The 26,370-nt window shown below is 34.8% G+C and overlaps 1 protein-coding gene across 2 annotated transcripts; it reads left to right on the plus strand.

Moving 5' to 3' along the window:
- Positions 1 to 11,562: 11,562 nt before the first annotated feature.
- Positions 11,563 to 22,707, plus strand: MAPR4 (membrane-associated progesterone binding protein 4). Of its 2 annotated transcripts, XM_006859021.4 has the most exons (8): positions 11,563 to 12,013; positions 17,725 to 17,801; positions 17,898 to 17,969; positions 18,472 to 18,509; positions 20,388 to 20,431; positions 21,188 to 21,234; positions 21,804 to 21,978; positions 22,158 to 22,707. In XM_006859021.4, the coding sequence occupies exons 1-8, from the start codon at positions 11,768 to 11,770 to the stop codon at positions 22,323 to 22,325; spliced, it is 867 nt and encodes a 288-aa protein (XP_006859083.1). In that variant the 5' UTR covers positions 11,563 to 11,767; the 3' UTR covers positions 22,326 to 22,707. The 2 variants fall into 2 exon arrangements, 1 of the variants encoding a protein (XP_006859083.1); XR_016059074.1 differs by lacking the exon at positions 21,188 to 21,234.
- The last annotated feature ends 3,663 nt before the right edge of the window (positions 22,708 to 26,370 follow it).

Raw genomic sequence — 26,370 nt, forward strand, 5'->3', positions numbered from 1 at the left:
GTCGTGCAGTCGCATGAGAGGTCTCCGTCGTGCGGTTGTCGAATCCTCCTTGTTAAGATGGGTCACAGGAATAATTAAGAAAGGTTATCTTCTATTTAAGGTTCAAATCAGACTAAATGAGCACTTATCCTGTTGTCCCTACATATGTTTCAGTTTTAGTGTCTCTCTCACGTGGGATGCATATGTAATGTGTACATTAAAGTGGAAGCTTTTATCTCACATGGGCTGTATATGTTCATATTTAAGTTGCAATGTTTCTCTCACATGCTGACAATGCTTACAAGAATTCTTCTTAAAGGAGGAAATGTATGAGGCCACGTCTCTCACTGCAACAAGGAAATAGCAAGTTGAAACAATTGTTTTAAACTTTTCTTTATATTCAACCATTTCTTTTGAGAGTGAGAGTGAGAGAGATCTTATCCCTTGCCCTTTTCCTTTTGCTTTTCTACCGGTCCCTATCTTACGGACGGTTGAACTTTAATCAAATTTCTTAAGGACCGAGTTTCTATAAGGCCCGGGCCCTATGAAAACAAAGTAAAGCCTCCTTTTGTAAACCTCGTTCAGAAAAAAAAGAAGAAAAAAACACTTCGGGCATTGGAAAATCCCTATGGTGATTCCAAAGTCTATTTCCACCACCGATTACAAAATCTATAGCTCAAAAAATGGTTAAGATCCGGGAGATATGTGAACACTTAAAAATAAACTGTCTAGTTCATATATTACATTATCTAAGGCTTGAGATCCATTTTTTTTCTCACAACCACAATGGTCAAGGTCGAGATGGTCGATCTGAAGCTTATCTAGAACTGCAATTTTTTGTGACTTTCGTTATGACGCCTCATTTTTTTCCATAAAGCCTAGGCCTTCTTTTAACTTTTTTTATTTCTAAAAATGGTGTGGTTTGTATAGAGCTGAGGCTTTAAACAATCAAATTAGAGCCTACCTTCAAATAATGTCGAGAAATGTGGTTTCAATATTGGAAACCTTTGGGATAGCCTTGAAATATATTTTCATATTTAATTATCAAAATTAAAATATTCAAAAATAGTGTGGATCAAGTAGATCTATGAAAACTTGAAAACCTTGAAAATTAACGGTCAAAAAATGCGTTACAAGATGCACTATTTTTAAAACTAGAAATCTATTTCTTTTCTTATGTCCATGCATCTTGATATTGAAATGATCAATTTGAGGATATTTAAATATCAAAACAACTTATTCTAGTGAAATTTTTTAGGTGAGCTTCAGCTCTATGTAAACTTTTTCCTTCTAAAAGACATTAATCTAAGAGAGAGAGGAGAGAGATATATTATGCTGGCCTTTTGCTTTTGTCCAAATCCTACCTTCGATTAGTGACTATAATACTAACAATTTTGACCAGTCTCTATCTTAGAGACGGTTGAAGCTTGATCAAATTTCTTAAAAAGATTAATCCAAATTTGACGTTGGTAGGTGCCATGTGGTCAATAATGAAACTTAGAACCATGGCATAATACATTTCTTGTCCAATCTTTGAATCCCGTCATCTAATTTCCACTAATTAATCATAAAGCTACTTTGATTATGAGATAATTGGGATCTTACACTAAGATGCGTGGATTAGAGAATAAAGTCAATTGGGATCATGTGGATAAGATTTGGATGATGACTTTATTTGTGTTTGTGGCAAATTTGATTCGTTACGCTTTCATACAAATGAAAAAGAAACACGTACGAACATGCCAAATTTTGAGAACTTTTCAATTGAGTCATTCACACTTGCTAGGTGACGTGTAAACATTTATCTTTTTCCATATTCTTACAATTAATTTTTTTTGCGATACTTCCTATTTTCTCTCCTCGTGCAAAATGCCTCATCAGACCAAACATAGTTTATCACTGATGTGACTACATCCACGAACAAAAATAATCAATAACTTCGCTATCACAAAACTCCAAAATACACATAATGCCTTATGCGATAAACAACTTAATTACATAACGTAAAGCACACAAGACTTTATATAATGTATCAGACAAGAACTTAAAAGAAGGGCATTCGCGTGTCAAAAATATATTTTGCTGCTTACATAGTTGCACACAATACCTCCATCCTTTTCTCAAAATATCTTTTGCTGCTTACATGTTCTATATATAGAAAGAGAGTTTTTCTCAATGTATATCCACCTAGAATTTTGGGGCAGTGATGAATTCACAACCAGAGAAGGCCCTTTTTGGGGTCCATGAGATTGCTCCCTCAAGAAGAAATGGAATTGTAAAGCTAAGAAAGAGAGAGAAACCCATCCTTGTGTTAAAAAAAGAGAGAGAGAGATGACCATCCTTCAATGTATTTCGCATCAAACATGCCTGTAAATGTCAAATGGATGGTTGTTGGCCCCTTAGTTGCTCAGACTTTATAATCTTCTTAGGTGAAGCTGCTAAAACTTGGGGGTGGAGTCCCCCACCACTGACTGGATTAAAAATACGATCTATTGTTATCTTGACACTTCGACAAGTTACGGGGTCGGTCGACACGTGATGACACATCACTGTGTTCGACACACTTGCAATGTATTTTGCATCAAACAGGCCTGTAAATGTCAAATGGATGGTTGTTGGCCCCTTAGTTGTTGGATGGTTGTTGGCCCCTTAGTTGTTCAGACTTTATAATCTTCATAGGTGAAGCTGCTAAAACTTGGGGGTGGAGTCCCCCACCACTGACTGGATTAAAAATACGATCTATTGTTATCTTGACACTTTGACAAGTTACGGGGTCGGTCGACACGCTGTATTTGACACACTTTCAATACAAGTCTGTCTCCCCATTTTTTTTAATATGGCATCGACACTTTCAATACAAGTGTCATATTGTATAACTTGGGAGACTTCCCCCCAATTTATTTAACCTAACTTTCTTCGTGGGGGAGTCGAACCCTATCCATCTTGAATAACACCATCATGTCTACCATGACACCTTCATTTCTTGGGTGTAATGAAAAGCGGACTTATAATCTGTGTTATTATTAATTTCTATTTATTGCTAACACATAAATGTGAAAGGACTCGAACACCTACAGCACTGAGAATTTCCTAACCACGGTGATGTCAACCACCACCCCACCCAGATCTCGTGTCTGGAAGAGATAAAACTTTATTATGTATACTACAAATACAAAGTTTTTTAAAAGTTAAATATATAGACATGTCTAGCTATATTAGGTTTTTACACCAATGTGCTAGACACTTGCGATACTCTTAGACACCGACACTCATGTAGGCATCCATTTAACACTGACATGGTCATATATTGCAACAATACCAAATAGTGGATTAAGCTACTCAAGCACCTGCTAATCCGAGTTGGCATGTCGCGTTGCCCTGAATAGTGAAAAAATCATGAAAAGATAGAAAAACATTGCTTGAGGATTTAAGAATTACCCGAGTCCCTACAGTGAACTAGGTAGTGCACTTCAATGAACTGCCCTACTTCTGGATAATCTAGGTGATTCCCCTAGGTGGAGCCATCCACGGCTGAGGACCCCTCAAGTCTGAGCTAATTGGAGCATTTCCAAGTCGCCTCAACGATCTTTCAACCATTGTACTTGACACCTTTGCTTGATTGCTTTCATAAAATATGTGGGAGAAAACCAAAGATTAAGACCCCTCAAGTCTGAGCTAACTGGAGCATTTCCAAGTCGCCTCAACGATCTTTCAACCATTCTACTTGACACCTTTGCTTGATTGCCTTCATGAAATATGTGGGAGAAAACCAAAGATTAAAACCCTCTACTCTTGTAAAATTTAGTGAAACTTTTCAGGCTTTCTTCTAGCAGTTGGAGTCAAAAATTCCAATTAACATCGAGTGTAGTTTTGCACCACCTATGAATTTGGAGCATAAATTAGCACTTGTACTCTTTTGAACTCTATTTATCAAGGATTTATTCCTGCTTCATTGCTCATGATAAATAGCATATGCCTCATATCTACACATTTATCTCTGAAAATCACCCTGGCCCCCCTTTTATAGTGAATGATAATCTAGCAATATGAACATATGATTCAACTTGATATGAATTATTTTGAGTTATTGATAACTAAAGGAGGGGGGGGGGACCCAGCTTAGGGGTTGCATTTTCTAGGTGAAGAAATTTTATGGCGAAGAATTTCGATTATAGTACATAATCGCCAGTTTGTGGTTATCTAATAAACAAAAACAGTTCCATATGTGTTTGAGGGCTCCCTATTTAATGAGCTAGAAATTGATAACCTATCTATGTGTGAATCAAAGAGAATATTTTTAATTAATAACCAATCATAGAGATATAAAAGATATGCAAATTTGCAAGAAATTAAAAACCAACCACAAAACCAACATTTTTTGGAAAACCAATTCCAATGAGGGAAAAACCACAAAAGTAACTATAATGGTTTTTCTCAAGCTGATTAACTGTGGCTTGAGGACTTGGAAACAAGAAAATAAACAACACATGTTATCAATTTCTCTATCTTATTCCTCTTCTCAGAATAGTAGTGAACGCTTTCCTTCAAAATGGAGAATACAGATGAAGAAGTACAATCCTTCCTTTTGAGAGTAGTGGAAGATAAACTCTATAATCCTTCAAAAACTTAGAGGGAAAAACAAAGCACCTCAACCTGTCAATGCAGAATGAGAAGAATCAATGTACAAAACTAAGGATCTTCTGTTTGCCTGCACATTTTAGTATTTCTAATGAAGAAAACAAAAATTAATGGGACTTCAATGTGGATTCGATTGCCTTGTCTGTTGAACGAGTGATTCTTGCCTTTGTTATAGGTGCAAGTCCAAAGTGAAGTGACTATTTTCTGTGCTTCGTAGAAGAGATGTGTTTCATCGTGGTGAACTCTCAATTTTGTTAGCAGTCATAGTCATGGCTAAATTCAAAGTACACCAAACTCTTATGTATCGGAATTGCGAGGCACAAAAGTGCGCTCAAGAACCCTTGCACCGCGCACACGCTAGTTTGTATGTACATCACATGCTCAATATGGTGTCTTTTCTCTAATTTGGTTTCTTTTCTCTCATTTGTTTAGTGAAGGCAAGGGCATAGAGTGTTGCTCTTTGCATGCTTCATTCCCTTGTAATTCACCTCATACTTAAGAAGCTGAAAAACTTCCAACTGTTCCTTACTGTTTGAAAAATGTTTCTGATTTCTCTTTAGTTCATTTCCTTTTATTATATTGACATCTCAGTTGTGGATAAAGAAAAAACCTTATTGTCCAACCACTTTGTCAGCCATTATATTGATGCCATGCCTCTGCCATTATCACCACTACCTCATGTTATCTCATAGCTGTCACTGTCCCCTTTCCATTTATTGGATGATGACGAGTGAGGACTCATATGTTATTATATATGTGAATATGCTTTATCTTTTTGTTTTAAAATTAAAAAGCAAAAATATTTGCTGTTCTTGCGAGGGCATAATATGTATTTGCTCCGTCGAGTTAAGACTTTGGAACATTTTTTGGACCCCAAGTCATGGGAATGTAGCCTCTAGAACATAATAAACAACCTCACTCACCGAAAAAAGAAACTAAATAGAAACCTCTACGTCCCTAAAAAAAATTGATGTCTCAAGATTGACCAAGAACTGGGGTGCAAGAGCTGCATATTCAAGAACTTAAAATTATAATTTTTTTTTTTTCTTGAAAATAGTCATGTGAGGATACTTAGATGAATCCCAAAACTTTAGATCAAAAAATTCTCCCAAGTTACTTATTTGCCCAAGGGAGTTGTTGTGCTATAAGCGCTCATTTAAAAAAGTCCTTGGAAGTTTGTTTAGAGTGTAATTCATAAAGCCCTGGTTGTGTCAACTCAACTGAGAAAGTGTTTGTGACACTAAGGTTTATCCTAGGCGCTCCAACTGAACTATGTTTCTCAATCAAATAGGGACAACCCAATCTTATTTCTTCTCGGGTAATTTGTCAAATATTATCTTTTTAATATTTTACCAATTTGTTTTGATTTATTTACAAAATACCTAAAAAAAACACATGACTTTGACTTGGAATGGTAGAAAAAAGTAAACTACTGAATAGCTTAAAAGTGAGGTTTGTTTTGATAAATTTCCTTTTTTTTATTTGAGTGAGTACCAAGAGGATGCGAAGCCACTTTCTTATCCCTAAAGACCAATTCCTTTGAAACAAAATTGAAGTTTTATTAATGCTCCATCTTGATTATCATCTCAACTTGTGATTTGAATCGCCCCATTTCTATGGACTTGAAGGTAATTGAAACTGGAGGCTCTAATGAGCTCCAGACCCATTTTAGATGACATAAGTTGATTAGCAGTTGGTTTTCCAAATGACATAAATTGGTTTGTGGTGCTTTAGGGCCATTAATCCATCAAAAATGAGTTTGAGGTGAGGTGAAGCTACGGTTTCACTAAAACCACTCTCATTAAACAAGAGCATAATCGAGTCTGACCAAACAAAGATTGAGTCCCTTGAAATTAAATTGAATTTTTGGTTTCATTAACGGAAATTGTCCCATCTTTGCTGTGAGATAGTATATGGTATGTAGATCAATCATTTGCTGTCTGTACTCATCCGCCAGAGGTGGTGATGAGTAGTCGCTAGTGCGTAGTCCACCCTCTTTGGTAAGTGGAACATCCATGTTCGTTGACAAGTGCAAATGGTGGATGCAAGTTCTGAGTACCCAATGCTATACGCTCTAACATATTCTACAAACCAATTCATTGATTGGAGTTGTTCAGCTCCACTTTTCATAGTTAACCTGCTCATGAGCCAAAACCTTTATGTATCAAGCCAGAAAAAAGGCAAAAAAGCATTTTCCTCATTTATGTTTACAGTGTTGTTGGACTCGGCTGAGTTACTGGCCTCGGCCAAGTTTTTTGGAAGTTCTAACCAACTTGCCAAGGTTGAAAAGATTTAAAAAACACAAATTTTGTTGAAAATAACTATAATATGATTTAAAATACATCTACATATGGTTTTTATTATTACATTTAGAAAACAACCTGGTTTTCTTTGACCATTTGGATTAAAAAGTCTGATTTAGCATTTTCTTATCATTTTTTTTTGTGAAGAGGCATGGTTTTTTCCTACTCAATCCTCCTCGACATAGATTTCTCTCTTTTTCTTTATTCAAATCCATGCAAGCCTGATTCTATGTGATCTTGATTCAATCCTCTACAAGTGCCCCATAGTTTTTTGTTGTATCAAAAGCTGAAAATTGAAAGATTTGGGCTGAAAATCATTGATTCTTGTAAGGTTTTATTTTATTTTTTAAACCCTAAACAATCTGCTCCCTCATTTTTGGCACATACCTGTTGAAACTGGATTCTATAATTTCTATTTGATTGTGATTTACCCTCTGCAATAGGCCCATGCTAATTTGTTTGATCAGTGGCTGAAAATCGAGATTTTGTACCCAAAATTTCATGGTTTTTGATAAAAAAAATTAGCCCCACACTCATTGATGTAGTAGTTGGTACTTGATATTTTGCCATTACTTGGTTTCTTAAATGAGTTTATGATCAGGTGACCAATCAAATGAAATTAAACGATTTTGGTCACACGAGTACCCCAAGGCTCCGACCAGGTCTATGTGTTATGGCTGTCGGACCAAAACCAGTTCGGTCCCGTGATACCACCTAATTCTCGCACAATATTAAAATCATACGGTTTATAGGCGGCCGGCCGTAGAAATACGTATTTGGCAATAAATATATATTTTTAAATATAATTTGGTCGTAAGTTTTAGAGGGTATATAATGTTTGACATGGAGATTATGAATATGAATTATTTTTTAGAAAAATTAAAAATAATAATTATATTAAAAAAATATTTGGACTGTTAGTTACAATAATTTTTAGATAGACGTCTTATTTGTATCCATCCTTAAGATAGATGCTTTATACTTTTGGACGGTATATTGTAGAAATGCATTTTAGTTGGCATGAAACAATTTTTATATTAAAATCTCCTTGTTTTTTTAGGATTTTCTGCTCCCGCTGGAGCATATTGTTTGTTTACTCCCTAGATAACCCGCAGGAGCATATTGTCCATTCGGTTTTCCTTTTTTTCCCCCTACATTTATGAACGTAATCCACCTTTCTATGTATTTCTCATTCAGTACAATGGAAAAATCTTTGAAATTTGTTTATCGTGTTGGATAGGATATCTACATTTTAATTTGTTGGATTGAGGCCCCTTTTTGAAGAATTCTAGAGCGAAAGTTTTAGGATGTTTTTTACCCGATATTGAAAATCTTTGATTTTGCACTCAATGTCTTACTAAATTTCGTTAAACTTGTCTCAAAATGTTCTCAAGATATTGATTTATTAAAACCGTAGCAAAAATTTGAATCAAAACAAAAAAAATTATGATATCGATTTTTTAGTAAAATTTCTGCCTTTTTTTTAGTAGAATTTTCGCCTTCTTTGCCGCAATGTTTTTTTATTTTGATTTTGATTGAAATGTCCTATTAGATGACGTGAAATATTTTGTTTGGTTTTTATGAAGTTAAATAGTTTGATTTATTTTTTACTTCTGTAAAAATTTATTTTTTGTATAATTTGTTCTTTGTGTTAGGTAAATTTTAGATAAAGTTTTAATAAAATTTGCATTTATTTATGCTTTATTCTTAATATTTCAAGGAAATCAAAATTTTGCGTGCGCGCGCATACACACACATATATATAGGGAGTAACTGATGTACGCACATACGCGAATGGCCTACATTGAATCTAGGCCATTTTGTGGCCGATTTGACACTCACAGATGTCTGATAGTGTTTGAATTTTAATTTGTTTTCTACTAATCCAAATCATTTGAAATTTTAAGCATGTGTTCTTAAAAAATAAGTGAATCCACGAAAATATTAAAAAAAAATTTACACGATTGATCAAAATATTTCAGGGGGTATTTTGATTAATTTATTTTTTGTGAATTATTTTTTTTATATTTTTATTAGGTGCGTCTTGATGAGAACGCACGATTTCAAGTGATTTAGATTTGTATAAAAATAAAATAAAATTCAAATACTATTGGACATCCGTGAGCATCAGATCGGCCCAGATTCATTTTGAGCTATGGGCGTTTACTGTAGCAGTACGCACTTGGGCGCACAACATCATTTCCCATATATATATATATATATATATATATAATTTCATCACACGGTCACAGTTGTCCCCGTAGTGTTTCAATTTTCATTTTTTTTACTAATCATAATTATCTAAAATTTGTAGCATATGTACATCTTACTGAGGCACACCTGATAAAATATATGAAAAAAATAATTTGAATAATATAAGTTGACCAAAATACCCCCATAAATTTTCAGGGTTATTTTGGTCAATTTATAATTTGTGAATTATGTTTTTCATATTTTTATTAAGTGTGCCTTATTAAGATATACACAGGTTCTAAATTTCAAGTAATTTGGATTTATAAAAAAAAAATGAAAATTGAAATACTACCAGACAACTGTGACCGTACGATGAAGTTTTGATGGTGAAGAGGGTAGGAAAAATCACTGTTCATTTTCACCTATAGACATTGCGTAGTGTTTTCCATATATATATATATAGAAACTGTGACTGTGACCGTGCGATGAAGTTTGGATGGTGATGAGGGTAGGAGAAATTACTGTTCATTTTCGCCTATAGGCGTTGCATAGTATTTTATATTTTGAGAATTAATTTTTTATATTTTTATTGGATTCTTCTATTTTTGATGAACACACGCTTTGAATTTCATATCATGCCGATTTAAAAAAAAAATGAAAACTGAAATACTACCTGACAATCGTGACCGTAACTTTGGACGATGATCAGCATAGGCGAAATTACTGTTTATTTTCACCTATAGGCATTAGAAAGGTTATATATATATATATATATATATATATATATATATATATATATATATATATATATATATATATATATATATATATATATATAAATCATGTCCACCCAATGGCATACTGCTGTAGTAAACGCCAACGGCCCAGATTGAATCTGAGCCGATCTGATGATCCTGGATGTTTGATAGTGTTTGAATTTTAATTTTTTTTCTGCAAATTAAAATGATCTGAAATTTGGAAAGTGAATCTTTGAAAATTACAAAAAAAAATATTTTACATGAAAAAATTGACCAAAATACCTCTGTAAAGTTTTGAGGGTATTTTGGTCAATTATTTTTATGCGGATTATTTTTTGTTATATTTTTATTAGGTGCGCTGTGATGAGAAGAACATACACCTAAAATTTTCGATTTATAAAAAATAAAATAAAATTCAAACACGAAAAGAGGTCGTGATTGTCAGATCGGCCCAGATTCAATCCGGGCCGTTAGCATTTACTGTAGCAGTCAGCTAATAGGCGTATTGAATCCACTCCCATATATATATATATATATATATATATATATATATATATATATATATATATATATATATATATATATATATATATATATATATATATATATATATATATATTTCTGAACTATTTTGTTTTAGAGATTTTGTTCCTTGACTTTTAATTTCATTGGTTTCTCTGTTCTGTCCAATCTTTTTGACATTTTTAGGGCTTCCTTGAAAATGTTGGAAAAAATAGTAATTTTAAGTACTATAAATTTATAATTTTAAATATTATATAAACTTATTTTTAAGATTATGAATTTTAGACTATGAAATGAATATGTATTACTCTGGTAGGAGCTAGATTATTGGTATTCATTTCTTTTTTGATAATTTATCCAAATGTATAACAGGTTTGTAATTTTTCATAAATCAACTGACTTTAATTTTTAGAATTTTTCTTTTTATTTTTCAAAGTTTTCAACTTGGTAAGGCCAAATCAGTCGAATTGGTCTGAGTTGGCCGATTCCCTAGGTCAACTGAGACCCAATGGGTGGGTGGCTGGTTCGGCCACCCAATCCCGTTTTTCAAACCTTGAGTAGCTCTTTCACTCAAGGAAGTTATTATAGAGTATGCTATACATTCTATTAAAAAAAAGAGGAATTTAAATAGAATTTGTTTATAAAAATACTATTTACCTTTTGTACAAAGAAGTCACAACTATTCTCACTAATTAGATATCAAATTGAATGGCTTGGGGCGAGTCACAAAGTTCAAGAACTTGTTTTTGGATCTATATGTCTAGTTAATGATACTTATGTCTAGTTAATGATACTGTTATAACCACTTATTTTGAAATCTAAAAAATAAAAATGATTGTAACTTTCTTGTACAAAAAGATAAATGGTTTCAATCCCATTTAGAAAAATTTTAAATAAACCTAAGTTTTCCTGCAATTTAAAACTTCACCCTTTCTCACTATTTCAACTCATTGTCATGTGTATTTTGATAGATACTTCGAAACTTAATTGAAATATTTGGGTAAAAGATTAAACAATTGCTATCTAATGCATATTTATAGATACTTTGAAACGTAATTAAAATATTCGGGTAAAAGATTAAACAATTGCTATCTAATGCATATTTTGATAAATTTTAAAACAATCATTCCCTTGTAGAGAGTCCATGTACAATTTGACCCCATAGGAGCAAAGCGAGAAATCTTTTTCTCCATTTTCATTGTTCTTCTGCCAGACCAGTAGTCTGTGCGCATGTACGGCTTAGATGATGTTATCGGGGACTGCTTTTGATCCAAGCCGTCAAAACCATTCCTTGAGCGAGTGATGCGCAGTGATCTCGAGAGCTACACGCCATACCTATGCACAAACCGGAATTTGTAGCTTCAGTTTGATATAATGGCGCATCCACTTAGAGAAGTCGAAGACAAAAACCCTAATTCCTCCTCTAGTGTTGCTCAGAACCAGGAAACGAACCCAAATTCTTCATCTTCTTCCTCCCAAGGAACTGTTCAATCTCATCAAAACCAGTTGAAGAACAAGAGCTTCTCCATTCTATCCTCGCCTTCGCTTATTGGTCTTGCCATCGCTGTTCCATTCGTTGCCCTAATCCTCAGTATCTCAGAGAAGCCATTGATACCTGATGTGAGCTTCCTTGTTGGTCAGTTTTTTTATTTAAATATTTAACGTTTTTTTTTCTTATCATTAGGTTTATTCTCATGTGAGGTATAATTACTTATTCTGAATTTGGATTTACGTACTTGAACTGAAAAGTCGACATTAGTCAGGGTCTCCAAGAATGGAATTTCTTGTTTTGAGTATAACTTTAGATGGAAATGAAGGTTTCTGATAATGGAATAACTTGTTTATTCTGAATTTGGATTTACGTACTTGAACTGAAAAGTCGACATTAGTCAGGGTCTCCAAGAATGGAATTTCTTGTTTTGAGTATAACTTTAGATGGAAATTAAGGTTTCTGATAATGGAATAACTTGTTTGATACTTTGATTTAAATTTAAAAGGGTGGTTAGGCTTTGTTAATGATATATTCTAATTGGAACCTTCTAGAACTTTTCTTCTAGATTTAGGGATGCATCAGTTAATGGAATAGCTTCTTTCATTTAATTTATATGATGGTTAGCGTTTCTGAGAAGGGGAGTCTCAAAACTTTTCATTAACTGTAGTGCAAGTACTACATTTTGAATGTCAAGTTCAAGTATTTGGTGGTTAGGAAATTTCGTATCGGGATGGTTCTTAATTGAAACATTATGATATTTCCATTTTTAGCTTTTCTTCTGTTCTTTCTATTCATCATTGAATTAGTTTTTGAGCCGAAAATTATTATAGATGTGCTGCTTACCTGAACTGTTGGGAACCGAGACTTGCTCAATTGCCCTTTGTTGTGGTGATCCCCCCAATGCCAAAATTCCAATACCTCAAAACCAACTTGCTTATCACAAATTGATATCAAGAAACCCAAACAGCCAAAGAACAATATTTGGTGCAATTAACTTGTGAAAAATAAAAAGGAAATCATCATCATCAGCAATATTGGGGTCGGCTACACGAATTTTGGTCTACCATTTTTCTCTATCAATGATGAAAAATAAAAAGCAAATCAAGTTAAGCAAAATAGAAAAAATCTGAACTACAACAGCACACTGCAAACTACAATCCAAATACCACTTAGGCACAAATATACTTGGTTCATTCTAATCAGTGTCCCTATGCAATAGGAAAGGATAATATTTCATTATCACAGGAGAATTAAAAGGTTTGGGTAATAAATAGGTGAACCTACAATCGGCAGATTCCACTATGACAAATAAACCATTGAATTAACCTCCATTGTTAACTCGATCAGCAACACTCCACCTACAAGAGAAAATGCTGATGAAACCATCCAAAATGGGGCACAATGGTAGCTAGGGTTTTGTGCCAAAACCCTCAATCTCAACCTCAACCTCAACCAACCAATCCCTCACAATATCTCTACAAAATGGTTTATAAAGCCACCTCTTAAAGTGACTTTTTACAGTGGCCAAATTTCCCTTCTATAAAAATTCTTACCGTGATTTGGTATCAACAACCCAACAATCTCCACCTCGATACAAAATTGCACCTTACTATGCCAATCATATTTGGATATTCTTTGGTTTTTAGAACCTACAAAATTTATACTATGCTGCAAGCTCTCCATGCAAATAACCTCCATGAGCATGCCTCGCTCATCTTCCTTCATGCTTGTTCTTGTAATGCAAAGTCCATGTTCGTCAATTCATCCATCCTTGAGTTCTTGAGGCTATGCCAACTCCTCACATGCTTTAGGTGTAGCAATTCTCGTGCACCTAGAATACAACCAGTGTTTGATCTCCTGCCATCGAGATTTCTTGCATAGCATCTTTAAGAAGCCTTTCATGTGTTCAAAAGCTATCAATACTTGTCCATACTTCTCATTTTCTAGGGAATCAAATTTCACTCCATTCCATATTTTCCATCCTGGGCTAACGTCAAGCCAACTATAAACATGCAAAATTACCAATCTCACACTAAACATGGCAATTTTTATAACATTGGTCCAATCACATTGGCACTTTCTTTCACAAACTTTAATCATTGGTCCAAAGGAAAAGCAAAATGAGGTGCATTCGGCTTTACATCCCGTTGTGAAGGCCTCAAACCTCCATTTTCTACACCTTGCCAAAAATCTAAGATCTTGTGTTATGTCTCCAAGATCTTCCATTGTGATGCCATGTACCCCTTGCCAAGCTTTTTTCTTCTCCACAACTAAATTTGCACATTCATTTACAAATATAATTCCCAACAATTTATATAAGTTCCCTCTCGTGACTCCTTTTATCATAAGTAGAGCCTCTTTGAAATTTTGAGCACTTCAACTTGCCTGGTAAATTTGTAACCATTTAAATCTATAAAAGAAGGTGAGATTAAGCTCTTTTTTAAATCCTGCACATGCCTCCTCATATTTTCAAGTGTCGAAACCATCCCATTGTACGTCCTTATACGAACTGAGCCTCTTTTGCGGGTCTTACTCGTTGAATTATTCCCATTATCGCCTACCTGTGGCTATCATCGTCATCCTCATCAGAGCCTTTTCCCAACTATTAGGGGTCGGCTACACAAATCTTGGTCTACCATTCTACTCTATCAAGGGCCATACCCTTAGTGAGGCCATAAGTCCTAATATCTGATCCCACTACTTCCAACCATGTCCTTTTGGGCCTACCTCTTGTCCTTTTTGAGCCTTCCACTTGAACCAACTCGCATCTCCTAACAAGTGTTGTATTGGGTTTGTGCAGCACATGGCCATCCCATGTAAGGCTTGCCACCATCAAGAATCCAACTTGATAGTACATGTGTTCGCATCCCACCATCAGCATGTCATCTTTAATGTACCTAGATGTTGATTCTTTCACTTCGTGAGCTTTATTCTTGACTTCATCTTTCTGTTCCATTCTCGAACTAGAACCAGGAATTTGGCCTTTTCCTTTCCCAACATCTTTCTTTACATGGCTGGGTTTGCCACGAAACTAACAACTTTTGTCATAAGACTCCCTTGACTTTGATACAAAACGAGACATGTAATTGAGAAATTTCTGGATGAACTACCCCATAAAAACTGCCCTCTTGCCACAAGAACATCCATCCTTGAACCCATGGAACCATTTGTTGTTGCCTTTTGTGCAGTTCATCGGCAATTAGAGCACTAAACATCGAATTCAAGTTGAGGATTCCTCCTTGTTACAACTCAAGGTAGTAATAAAACTATCAAACTATCATAAGGTTTTGGTAACGAACGAGTAATGTCATTGCCATATCTTCCTCATCCATCTTGGCCCTAATACACTTGAGTGGACAAAATTATGTTGCTGAACACATCAAGTGTGCCGACACTTTCATATCATTGCATCCTCAAAATAATATTTTCTTTTTAAAAAAATCCTATTTGTGAGGGGTTTAGTTTGGTAGAAACTTTCTAGCTTTCCTTGTGAATCCACCACCTGTTTTCTTCTACCATATTAAATAATATATCATATGTTAAAGATAAGCTAATACTGTTGAGTGCGTTCTTATTCAAATCTTCTCAATGATTATCCTTCATACTCTCTAGGTTCTTGGATTTTCCTTGTAGTGTTTTATATTGACCTTGTTGCACCAACATGTAACTTTCAAATTCCTAAGTTAAAAATCTTTCCTCCCATATCAAACTTTTCTACTTGATTTTTGAAACTAACCATTTTCCCCAAATTACTGCACACGGATTTTGATTTTTAATTTTTTGGGATTTTAATCCCTACTATTTGGGATCTCAATGCCCACCTTAAAGACCAAGATATGAAACAAACATATGATATTTATTTATTTATTTATTTTTTAAAATTTATAGCTAGCTAGCTATATGCATCTCTATAATTTTAATAAGATCATTGCTTGGTGGCTTTGAATAAAGATATTCCTACTTCAAAGCTCTAGAGCAAGATCCCCAAAAGGTTTGGGACTGAGATCCCAAACATTTGAGATCGAGATTCCTAGAAGGCTGGAATTAGGCAATAACATTTCGAGATCTCAATTCCTAAGATATGCATAGTATAGCCTAAGCAAGCAACAATAAGGATCTTATAACCTTTTACAATCCCCCGCCTCGATCTTGGTCCTTATCCTGATCCCTACAACTATGAGACGAATATAACCCCAATCCTGATCCCAACAACTATGAGTCGAATACGACCCCAAATTGAGTGTAAGAAATAAAGCAAAAAATAGAAGCACACAACATCAATTTATGTGGTTAACCAAACCTAACATGAACTAATATAGAAATCAAATAATTCCGATTTTCTGTTTTTTGAAAGCCAATCTTTTTGTTGGATCATCATAATATGAATGGTCCTTACGGATCACATCCAAAGATTAGAAATCTGAAGTTTCTCTTTTTCCTTTGTCATCATCATTGTCGAATACGTTTCCCTAATAATTGGGGTCAGTACATGAATCCTGGTTCTCCATTATGCTCTATTAAGGGCCATACCCTCAGTGAGGCCACAAGTCCCCCTATCTTTTCGTACTACTTCCAACCATGTCCTTTTTGGGCCTACGTCTTGCCCTTTTTGAGCCTTCCACTTCAGCTAAATCGCACCTCCTAACAGGTGCTGTATTGGTTCTGCGCCACACATGGTTAGCCCACCTAAGTGTATTCTCATTTATCTTATTGCCTATTAGTGCCACTCTCTTTTTCCTTTGTAATTTTGCTAATTTTCTCTATTTTATCTGTGTCCGGATTAATTCTTAATTTTGAAGTACATGTTGGTTAAGCTCAAATGAATCATGGGATGTTGAATAAATCTAGTTTATTGTTAAATTGTGTACTACTCTGTGGATCCCTGAAATTAAATTGGGGAAATTTTAATTCAAACTTCAGTAAATACGTGTTAAGTGCAGTCAACCATTTGGCTTTTACGTTTGCTCTGTTCTATAATGAAACAGTTGTTCCGTTTTCTGTACACATGGTCAACCTCCATATCATGCAGAAGGAAGTTAAAAATATGCCCTGGGTTCTATGGACTACCTGAGAACTCTCTCTCTCTCCCTCTTTGGATCAAAAGGGTTCATAGTTTTGAGGGTCATCTGGTTTACAGTTTAGATCTGTGGACTTCCTAAGATGATCCACCTGTTTGAGGAAATGGCTATTATTTCTGTAGAACTCGTCTTTTTGGGATAAACAAGCATTCAGCAAACTAGAAAGAGTAAGACTTAATCAGTTGTAGGGATATGATGGATATAATTGCATTTGAAAGGAATATATAACAAGTTAGTAAGAATCAAAGGATTATCCTCACATTCTTTCTGCGGTTTTAAAAAATATACTCTTTATCTATTTAACAGTGAATTCCTTTCTTATCAATGGACGATGAATATCTCAAACTGTATTTTCTTTGGAAAATTCTGGGAGGCATGACATCTGTTGCTTGGGTTTTGGACCTTATGAAAATAAATTCTTGATGAGAATGTTATACTTTTATATCCATTGTTTGGTGCAAATTGATTTTCATAATTTATATGTGCATTTGTTATATACCAGGCAATAATATCCCTGACATTTGTGTGCAAGATTTGTTAATGCCTACAAGAAATGTTGTCTGCCAATATATTTCTAAAATATTTGGATTACTAAAATTCTTTGAAGACTGGCTTTGTTGGAATATTGTGTTGAACTGTGCAATCACCAAATCACAATCAATGCTTCTTTGTGTGAATGGGTTATTTTCCCTGAGCCTATTGAATTTTTTTTTTTGAAATGGAGTCTATTGAATATTGACAATGTGAGTTTGTTTTTTCAGAAGCTTTGGACTGAAACTGAGCTGGATAGGTACAACGGAACAGATGATGGATTGCCTATCCTTTTAGGAATTCTAGGGTAGGGGTTTTTATTCATTTTTTAGAGTTCAGATAGTAGGTATGCCTCCATCATTATGCTATTTTTACTTTGAATTTTTTCTTTGACCAAGCTTAGCACTGTGTTCGATGTGACAAAAAGAAGAGACCATTATGGATCAGGAGGGGGTTACCATCATTTTGCAGGAAGGTTGGCTTCTTCTGAGAATCTTTCTCATTTTATGTTTTATTTTTATGCTGGTTTTCCAAGTACCTGTTATTTTTTTGATTTTTACTTGTTTGAATCTTTGGGCTTGCATTGTCCTATTCTGTGCTATGTCCCTCCTGGGATCTCAGTCTAGTGCCTGGTGCTTCTGGCCAGGTGAACCTGCTCTTTTGATTGCCTCAACTATACCTCGAAATATACTTGATTGGGGCATCTATTTAAATAGAATTTTTATTCTAATTTGCATTGGATTTTGCACTTTTGGTTTTATTTCAAGTTGGTAACCCCTCATGAGGATGTGCTGCAGTGATTTCATTTCCTACTCACGTGATTTCTTCTAAGATACTTCCTTGCATAGATGCCTCAAACAAATAGTTTCTTCTATGCTTAATTCATGATTGAGCATGAGGTGTTTTCAGTTCTTCAATTATGTTGACAATGGACATTCGTCAACCATTCACTTACAATTGTTGCATGTAATTTCCAGGGATGCATCTCGTGCATTTGTTTCTGGAAACTTTACAGGTAAAGTAGAAAATTTGTGATTATTTTATGCATTTATCTGTGTATTGGAGTCCCATATAATATTTAAGACCTCAAAATTGAACAAACTCCCTCTTCATATTAAAAGAAAAAAGAAAACCAGTTCGTGCTCTGTATATAAAAAGGACCATAACCGCCATTACATCATTTATAAATCCATACAAATTATGGTCCTTCAATGTTTTTGTCCTGTGATAGTATTTACCACATAGAGGCTTGCTGATGTTGGTCCACTGTCTTGTTTTAGCAAATGTTTGTAGAGTTGATGTTTAAGGTATTCTTGGATGTTCCTTATGATCATTTTATAAATACCAAATCCATGAATCATTTCAGCATGTGGGTAACTAAATTCATACATAGAAAACTATGCAATTTGGATTGTTTGACTTTTAATACTTCCCTGGCATTCAACTTGTATGTTAGTGTCTGATTCATATGGTTACATTCTCTTCCAATTGAAAACTATGTCATCATCTCTGGCAAATCTGTATTGTATGCCAACTCATAAATACTCATGGGAGGGTGAAATTGGTCAATTGTCTGCATGTTCAACACATTGAGACCATGTGTTCAAAAGTCCAAAACTTTTTGTTTTGTATAGTACTTACATGTATTGACATGTCAGTTAGAAGCGGTGTTTGAAGACTCAGCTGAGTCCACTCGGAGCCTCAGCAGGTTGCTGAGGCGAGTTCCCATGTACACACTTGGTTACATGGGAACATGTAGTGTACTTGGGCAAGTACAATACGGACTTGCCCAAGTACTAAAGAACTCAGGCAAAACTTACCTGAGCTACAATACTCGGGTGAGTCCCTATACTTGCTTGAGCACTATTTCCTGAAAAATAAAAAATAAAAGGGGATCAGAAATTTGCATCCCTTTTCATTCCTCTCTTTCTAAAAGGGTGGTGGAAATCTGCTCCCCTTTTTCATCTCTCTCAAAAAAAGAAAAATTTATTTCCTCTTTTTTCTATTTTTTGATTTTTGGGGATTTTAAGGCATTTCCATGCCTGTACAGTACTCATGTGAGTCCACTTGGACTTGCCCGAGTTACTTGGCTCAGGCAAGGACTGAGTCTGGAGCCGAGTATTTCAACACTAGTAAGAAGTGTTGCTAAATCTCTCTAAGGATTCAAACTTTTGCGAGCTGAGTATTTCAACACTGGTAAGAAGTGTTGCTAAATCTTCCCAAGGGTTCAAACTTTTACTTGGAATTGTCAGTAGTAATGCATATACTTTGACTCTTTTTGATATTTTATTTTCAGTTTATTTTCTTTATCGAATGGATATAACTTATATCAAGCTTTCTTCTCAGCTTGAGGTTTCTAGAGTAATTCGCAGAATGTAAATTGCAGAAATTTTACGCTGCTATGTTGGAAATTGCATCATCTTTGTTCTTGCAAATTGATTGGTGGCATCCAAAATTAGTAGTTTGAAAAGAGATATTCAGCTTCTGTGACATTCGGCAAAAATCTTGGGCTTGTTTCCTGAGAATTTTTTGATTTCTGAATTATTAGGGAAATTTGGACTGTGCACTGGTGCATACTTTTGATTTCATGTTAAGAGTCTTGTGCTAAGGGTGGTTTGTGGCCATATGGTGGCCCCTTATGTCTAGTCTTCTTTTGAGTTATGCAAAAAATCAGAAAGTAAAAAGGCTTAGTTTGGGATATTCAGACATTCAAGTGAAATATTTGGTTATTGGATTTGGAATTGTGATGGAATATCCACAGAAAATTGCCTTAATATAATTTTTCTAAAATTTTCTATCAATTATGAGTCTTGCTTTATTTGATTGTGAGATATTTTATTCAATCGTGAGTTCGTATTTCATCATTTACTTCTTTGTAACTTGTTTGATACAGGGGATGGTCTAACTGACTCAGTGAAGGGCTTGTCCAATGTGGAGGTAATGTAATTTGAGAGGCATTTGTGTTAGCTACTGCAAATGAATATAATAACACTATATTCTTGACTGAGACTAGCTTACTTTCTGGTTGTATTTCCATAACTCGGTGCAAGCCATGGGAGCCTAACATGGGGGCACGAGTTTACATAAAGCTTTAATGGTAGTCCTATGACTAGAGCTCATAACTACTTTTAGTTGGTTAATAGTGGTTTATAAAAGGGGGCACAAATCCAGTTGTTTCACCAAATCCATGACATTGTTCTGGTGGTAGCACTTCTCTTGTGGCCTCTATTACATTTGTATGGTCATGCAAAATGCCGCTAAACATTCTGTCTGGGAAGGGGTCCGAACCCCTTTCAATCCTGATTGTATGGAGCGTCACGTGCTGGTGCTAACCGATTACCTTCCATCACCTATGCCACGGCCAAATGAAGCCTAATTTTATGAAAATTTATTGTTGATACTCTTATTCATTTATCTCAGCCATTGAATCCCAATGATTCTTTCAGAAGATTCCAGATTAGTAGGAAGCACATGGCTGGAATTTGAAGCCATTATCTTTATGTCCTTATGATCTATAACTAACAATGAAGCAGCAAGTGAAAAACTGACATGTTTTATATATGATTTCCCCCACACTTCTGGTCATCACACAAGGGCATGAGAGATCAAGATTTGTGTATTGTATATTCTAGATTCACAAAGGAAGTAACAATTATCTCACTTCTCTTTTCTAAGTTCTCTTCTATGCTGTAGGTGAAAAGTATAGTGGACTGGCGAGATTTCTACTTGAGAAACTACAAGTGAGTCTCATGTCCATTGTCTCTTCATGGTATTTGCTGTAACATATGCCTCAGATACCTTTAAGTTAACGTCCATTTGAAAGTTTAAGAGTGATCAATATTTATTTTCTGTCTGGAGTTTTCCAAGTACAAATATTTATAATCTTTATTTCTTTGAGGGGAACAGATTTACAATGCAACATCCATTTACCTGATGAAATTTGTGCGTTAACTGTTTCGGTGTAATCATGATGAAATGATGAAGAGAACAGTTTTTGCCCTTTTCTATACAAAATATTAAGACATCCATTGATCAGTGTAATGTTGCACTGCACTGTACGAATAAATTCGAAAAGTACAATGAGCACAAAGAAAATGGAAAAGCTATAGTCCTAAGGGTGATCACAGTCCATTGAAATGATTGACAGTGATGAAGAGTGAGTGGGACCATGCAAAAATCGACACAACCCTAACTGTGGGTCCTACTCTTTCTACATAGCGGATCTCATTTCTTGTCGTTGCAATTGACACAGTTTTGCTTGTTCACAGAGATTGGGGGTTCTAATATGCTTCCACCTCTTGAATTTCAGATGCGTTGGTAAATTAATTGGTCGCTACTATAATGGCAATGGTGAACCAACAAAATTGTTGAAGGGAGTTGAAGCAAGGGCAGCTCGTGGGGCCCAACTCTTAGAGAAACAGAAGGCTGAAGAGGCCAAACTACCGAGCTGCAATTCTCAATGGAGTCAACAGGAAGGGGGAAAGGTGAGAAACCTATGAACTCCTCCTGATACTTGTTCCTTTTATACCAATATGATTGGATAATTTTGTTCCTTATATTTTTTTGTTGAGGGGGCATGCCACTTTGCTATTTCATGCTAAAGAAGACAGTAGCATGTTGCCAATTTTTACATTTGCTATCTCTCTCTCTTTGAGGTGCTCAGGTCTGGTGTGAATCTGGATACCCGAGATTAGTTCAAAAGCCGGGAGAAATAGCTTTGACAGGACGAATGAGCCAGAGATGTGCTTGCTTTAAGGAAGAGGAGCTGGAGAAGCCTGGGTTAGAGGTTTATAAGGGATGTGACCGGTTGTCAAAGGTGTGTGTGGTTTGATGGCCTCAAGTGTCTCTCTCTCTCTAGGCCAATATAAATTAAAATCACCCTCAAGGCCATTGTTATTAAACCTCCCTCTCCCTCTCTCTCTCTCTCTCTCTCTCTCTCTCTCTCATTTTATAAGTCTATCTGCAAGCCATTATAAGTCTAGCTCTCACTCATTCTCTCATTTTATAAGTCTATCTGCAAGCCATTATAAGTCTAGCTCTCACTCATTCAAGATACACATGATGTTCAACATTTCAGAACCACTTTCTTTAGGGGGTCTTGTGCATTCTTCCTATTGTATTTAAAGTCAGATTTTAGGATTTCCTTACCAGGATGTATTTCAAATGGAGACATGGATTAATTTGTAATTTAAGAGGTTTGCATAATTTCTTAAGCCTGGCTTGATGTGAAGGCCATCTGCCGGAAACAATGATTATGGTACCGAAAATGTTGATCAAGGGCATGTTTGACAACGAGGATTCTAGGGTTTTGGAGGTTTTCTAAACGAGGCCTAGTTTCGATGTCAAGTAAAAAAACTATCATTTGGAAAACTTGCAAGTTTTTTGAAGGGATATTTACCTAGTTATCCCCTATATTTTTTGGAAGTTAAAAAATTATGTGGTTATCCCCTGTACTTTTTGGAAGTTAAAATGTTCTCAGTATTTTATATTTTATGTTCGTGCCTTACTTTTTAAGACTTTGTCTAGTATTTTTCATTTTATCCTTTCTTTAGTATATTATATTGAGCTCAAATTTCGTGTTTCTCTACTTTTCATCATAACGCATTTGAAAAGAAATATAAAAATAAATGGCCAAAAATTCACACAGTTTTTAGGGTATTAAGTCATTCTTGTCATTTTATTTATTTAAAGTTATTATTATTATTTTATGAGAGGATAATGGGAAGAAGTATGGACATGCAAAATTTGAGCTTAATCTAATTTGTAGAAAAATTAAAATTAGAATATGATATAGACTCTAAAAGTAGTATATGAGCGTAAAAATAAAAAATTGTGGACAATTTTTATAATTCCGCATAATATGAAAGTTATTTGTGTCGTACATAGAATTAGAGATTGAGGAAGATAATTAAAAAAAATGGAGACGTTGGGGAAGATGACGCATATAGAATTAGATTTGGGTGGGTGAAGTGGATAAGTGTTACTGGAATTTTATATGATCATCGCATACCAATGAAGCTGAAGCGTAGCTTTTTATAAGACAATTGTGAGATCAGCTTTGCTTTGTAGGGCATAATGAGTGTAGTCGCGATGTGGATGTTGAGATGGATGAATGACAAGACAAGAATGGATAGAATATGAAATGAATCTATTTAGAAAAGCTTAGGTGTGGCACTAATAGGCGATAAGATGAGAGATAGTAGACTTATATGAGCTGACTATATGCGAGTTAGTTCAAATGGAAGGATTGACAAGGGTATGGGGTAGGCCAAAAAAGATGTGGTTGAAAGTGGTCCGAAAAGATATGGGGATTTATAGTTTCACTGAAAGTATAAGAGCAGAATAACATACCAGGATTTGTGTAACCAATCTCAATTACTTGAAAAAAATTTATGATGATGATGATGATAAAAGATATTAATGTAAATCTCCATTGTCCAAATACACATCTAAAAGACTTTTTAAAGTTGTATTTCTTAACATTGTCATTTGGCTGGAAGATAGGATCTGAGAAGGGAGTAAGTAGGCATGTGTTCTAATAGGAGGGCATTTGAGCACACGACTACCTGGGGTGGGGCGGGGCTTCGACGAGGAATCATTGGAGCTCTGCTAGATGAGGCAACAGGAGCCCTACTTGATGAGCATTGAGTATTTACAGTTGGAACTCCTCTCCATGAGCTTTCAAAGCCCTACTTGATGAGCATTGAGTATTTACAGTTGGAACTCCTCTCCATGAGCTTTCAAAGCCCTACTTGATGAGCATTGAGTATTTACAGTTGGAACTCCTCTCCATGAGCTTTCAAACTCCGATTGGCCTCTTTAAATTTCCAAAGACGATTTTAGAAATTGCATCTTCGGAAAGAAGTGGATACCGCTGGTCCTGGAATTCGTGCAACCCACTTTTCAACGTTATCTTATTCTTAAAATAAGAGGTTACCTCAAGTTCCATATTTTGCGTATCCCTTCCCATTATCGAATAAGGAAGTGCTTGCTTCCAAAATCAAATGCCCACAAGTTTGAGAGAGGGGTATTGGGGACTTTTGATAATCGGACAGTCGAGAGTTCACAACATAAATGGTGCTTGGGTCAATAAGATAAGGAAAATTGTTCCATACGGCGGGGACCGCATTTCTATATTTGTGGTCCTCGAGGTATGAAGCATCCATCTTAAAGATGGATGCAAATAGGTGGTCCATCTAAAAAACGATTGAAGCTAATGACCCAAATGTCTTCTTAATGAAATAATTATGTTTAATTGTCAAAATTTATTTATGTTTTTCAAATTCATGATCTCCATGTTAGTGATTATATGTCTTTAAAAATTAAGTCCAAAAATCCATCTCAAAAATAGATTTTTAAGAGGTGACTCATTTCTACGTGGACTTATAGAAACCGTGTCCATAAGATAGAGACGCGGTGTTGGTGAGTCAGCCTGACCTATTACCTTGAGGTCACTTGTCTATCTAACATCCATCTCTAAGATAGACGTAAAAAAATGATATATCCACTAAAAGTTAAAGTGGGTGCTGTTTGTAAAGAGCTTAGGTTCTAAACAATCAAATTAGAGCCTACCTTCACAAAGTATTGAGAAATGTGGTTTCAATACTGAAAATATTTAAGATAGCCTTAAAATACATTTTCATCTTTATTTATAAAGTTTAAAGCTTCAAAACTAATGTAGATCGACAGATCTATGAAAACTTGAAAATTTGAAAATCTTGAAAATTGATAATCCAAAAATACATTACAAAATACACTATTTTCAAAACTTGAAATCCATTTTTTTCTCATGCCTATGCATCTTGATGTCAAGATAATCAATTTGAAGCAATCTGAGCATCAAAACAACCTCTTCTAGTGAAATTTTTGAGGTAGGCTCAAATTTGATTGTTTAGAGCGTCGGCTCTATATAAACTTTTCACTAAGTTAAAATGTATGGTGAAGAAAGGAATTCAAAACATAATATTTATATTTTTGAATTTGTTTTGTTTTTTGTTTTTTTTTTTTTTTTCAAATTTTAGATCATTTTCATGGCTGATGTTATTGAGCTCTGAAATTTTGAATCGAACATACATGTTTCAAATGTTTTTTAGAGCGAACGCACAAGAATAGTATGAGTTGGCCGATTAACCAAGCAACTTTTCCATGGCATAAAGGGGATTTGAGAATTGAGATGAGCAAGAAGAAATTGTGTTCATCTCCTACTTGAAGCTGTAAAATTAGAGGTAGCGCCATCCATAGCGGGAGAATTACGGTATCTTGGGGAGAGCGCTTCCTTGAGGTTCACCATAATCAAAAGTCCAAAAAAAATAAGGATAAATTTATATTGAATAAAATAAAAATACCTCAAATGATACAACAAAATATTATTTAGAGAGTTAAACCTCTTAACAAATTATTAAGAGGTTAAAAGATCTCAATTAGAATGGGAGGTCTTAACAAATTATTAAGAGGTTAAAAGATCTCAATTAGAATTAGAATTGGAAGGCTTATTTTTTAAATTTTCAGTTCACTTATGTACCTCAAAAAAAATCTTCAGAGATGTCTCAATTTTCCCCTCTTCACAGGTAAACAATGGGGGTATTTTAGTAACTTTATCCATCTCTCTATAAATAGGGTTACTCCCATAATTTAGTTGAGACATCTTAGATGGCTCAAATTATGGAAATGCCGTTGCTTGATCAGGTTCCCAACTATGAACATGGGCAACTTATGTATTTTGAAGACATTATTTAAAAAAGTTCTTGAGTGAAATGAAAATTAAAGCACAACACCTCAATGTTTATTAGGCTCTTTTGAACATTTTTAATGATTTTATAAGTAGTTGTAACCCCTTAAATGATATTTTTCTCTTTGCCAATTAAAAATCAAACAAA

Source organism: Amborella trichopoda, chromosome 1 (assembly GCF_054954075.1).
Source record: "Amborella trichopoda isolate Santa Cruz 75 chromosome 1, AtrichopodaSantaCruz75HAP2 v2.0, whole genome shotgun sequence".
Lineage (NCBI taxonomy): Eukaryota > Viridiplantae > Streptophyta > Magnoliopsida > Amborellales > Amborellaceae > Amborella > Amborella trichopoda.

What these genes read in the sequence shown, in the direction of transcription:
- MAPR4 (XM_006859021.4), top strand. Translation starts at nt 11,768, where the DNA reads ATGGCGCATCCACTTAGAGAAGTCGAAGACAAAAACCCTAATTCCTCC. An exon ending in TACCATCATTTTGCAGGAAG is followed by an intron (nt 17,970 to 18,471) that starts GTTGGCTTCTTC and finishes TGTAATTTCCAG; the next exon opens with GGATGCATCTCGTGCATTTG. An exon ending in TTCTACTTGAGAAACTACAA is followed by an intron (nt 21,235 to 21,803) that starts GTGAGTCTCATG and finishes CTTGAATTTCAG; the next exon opens with ATGCGTTGGTAAATTAATTG.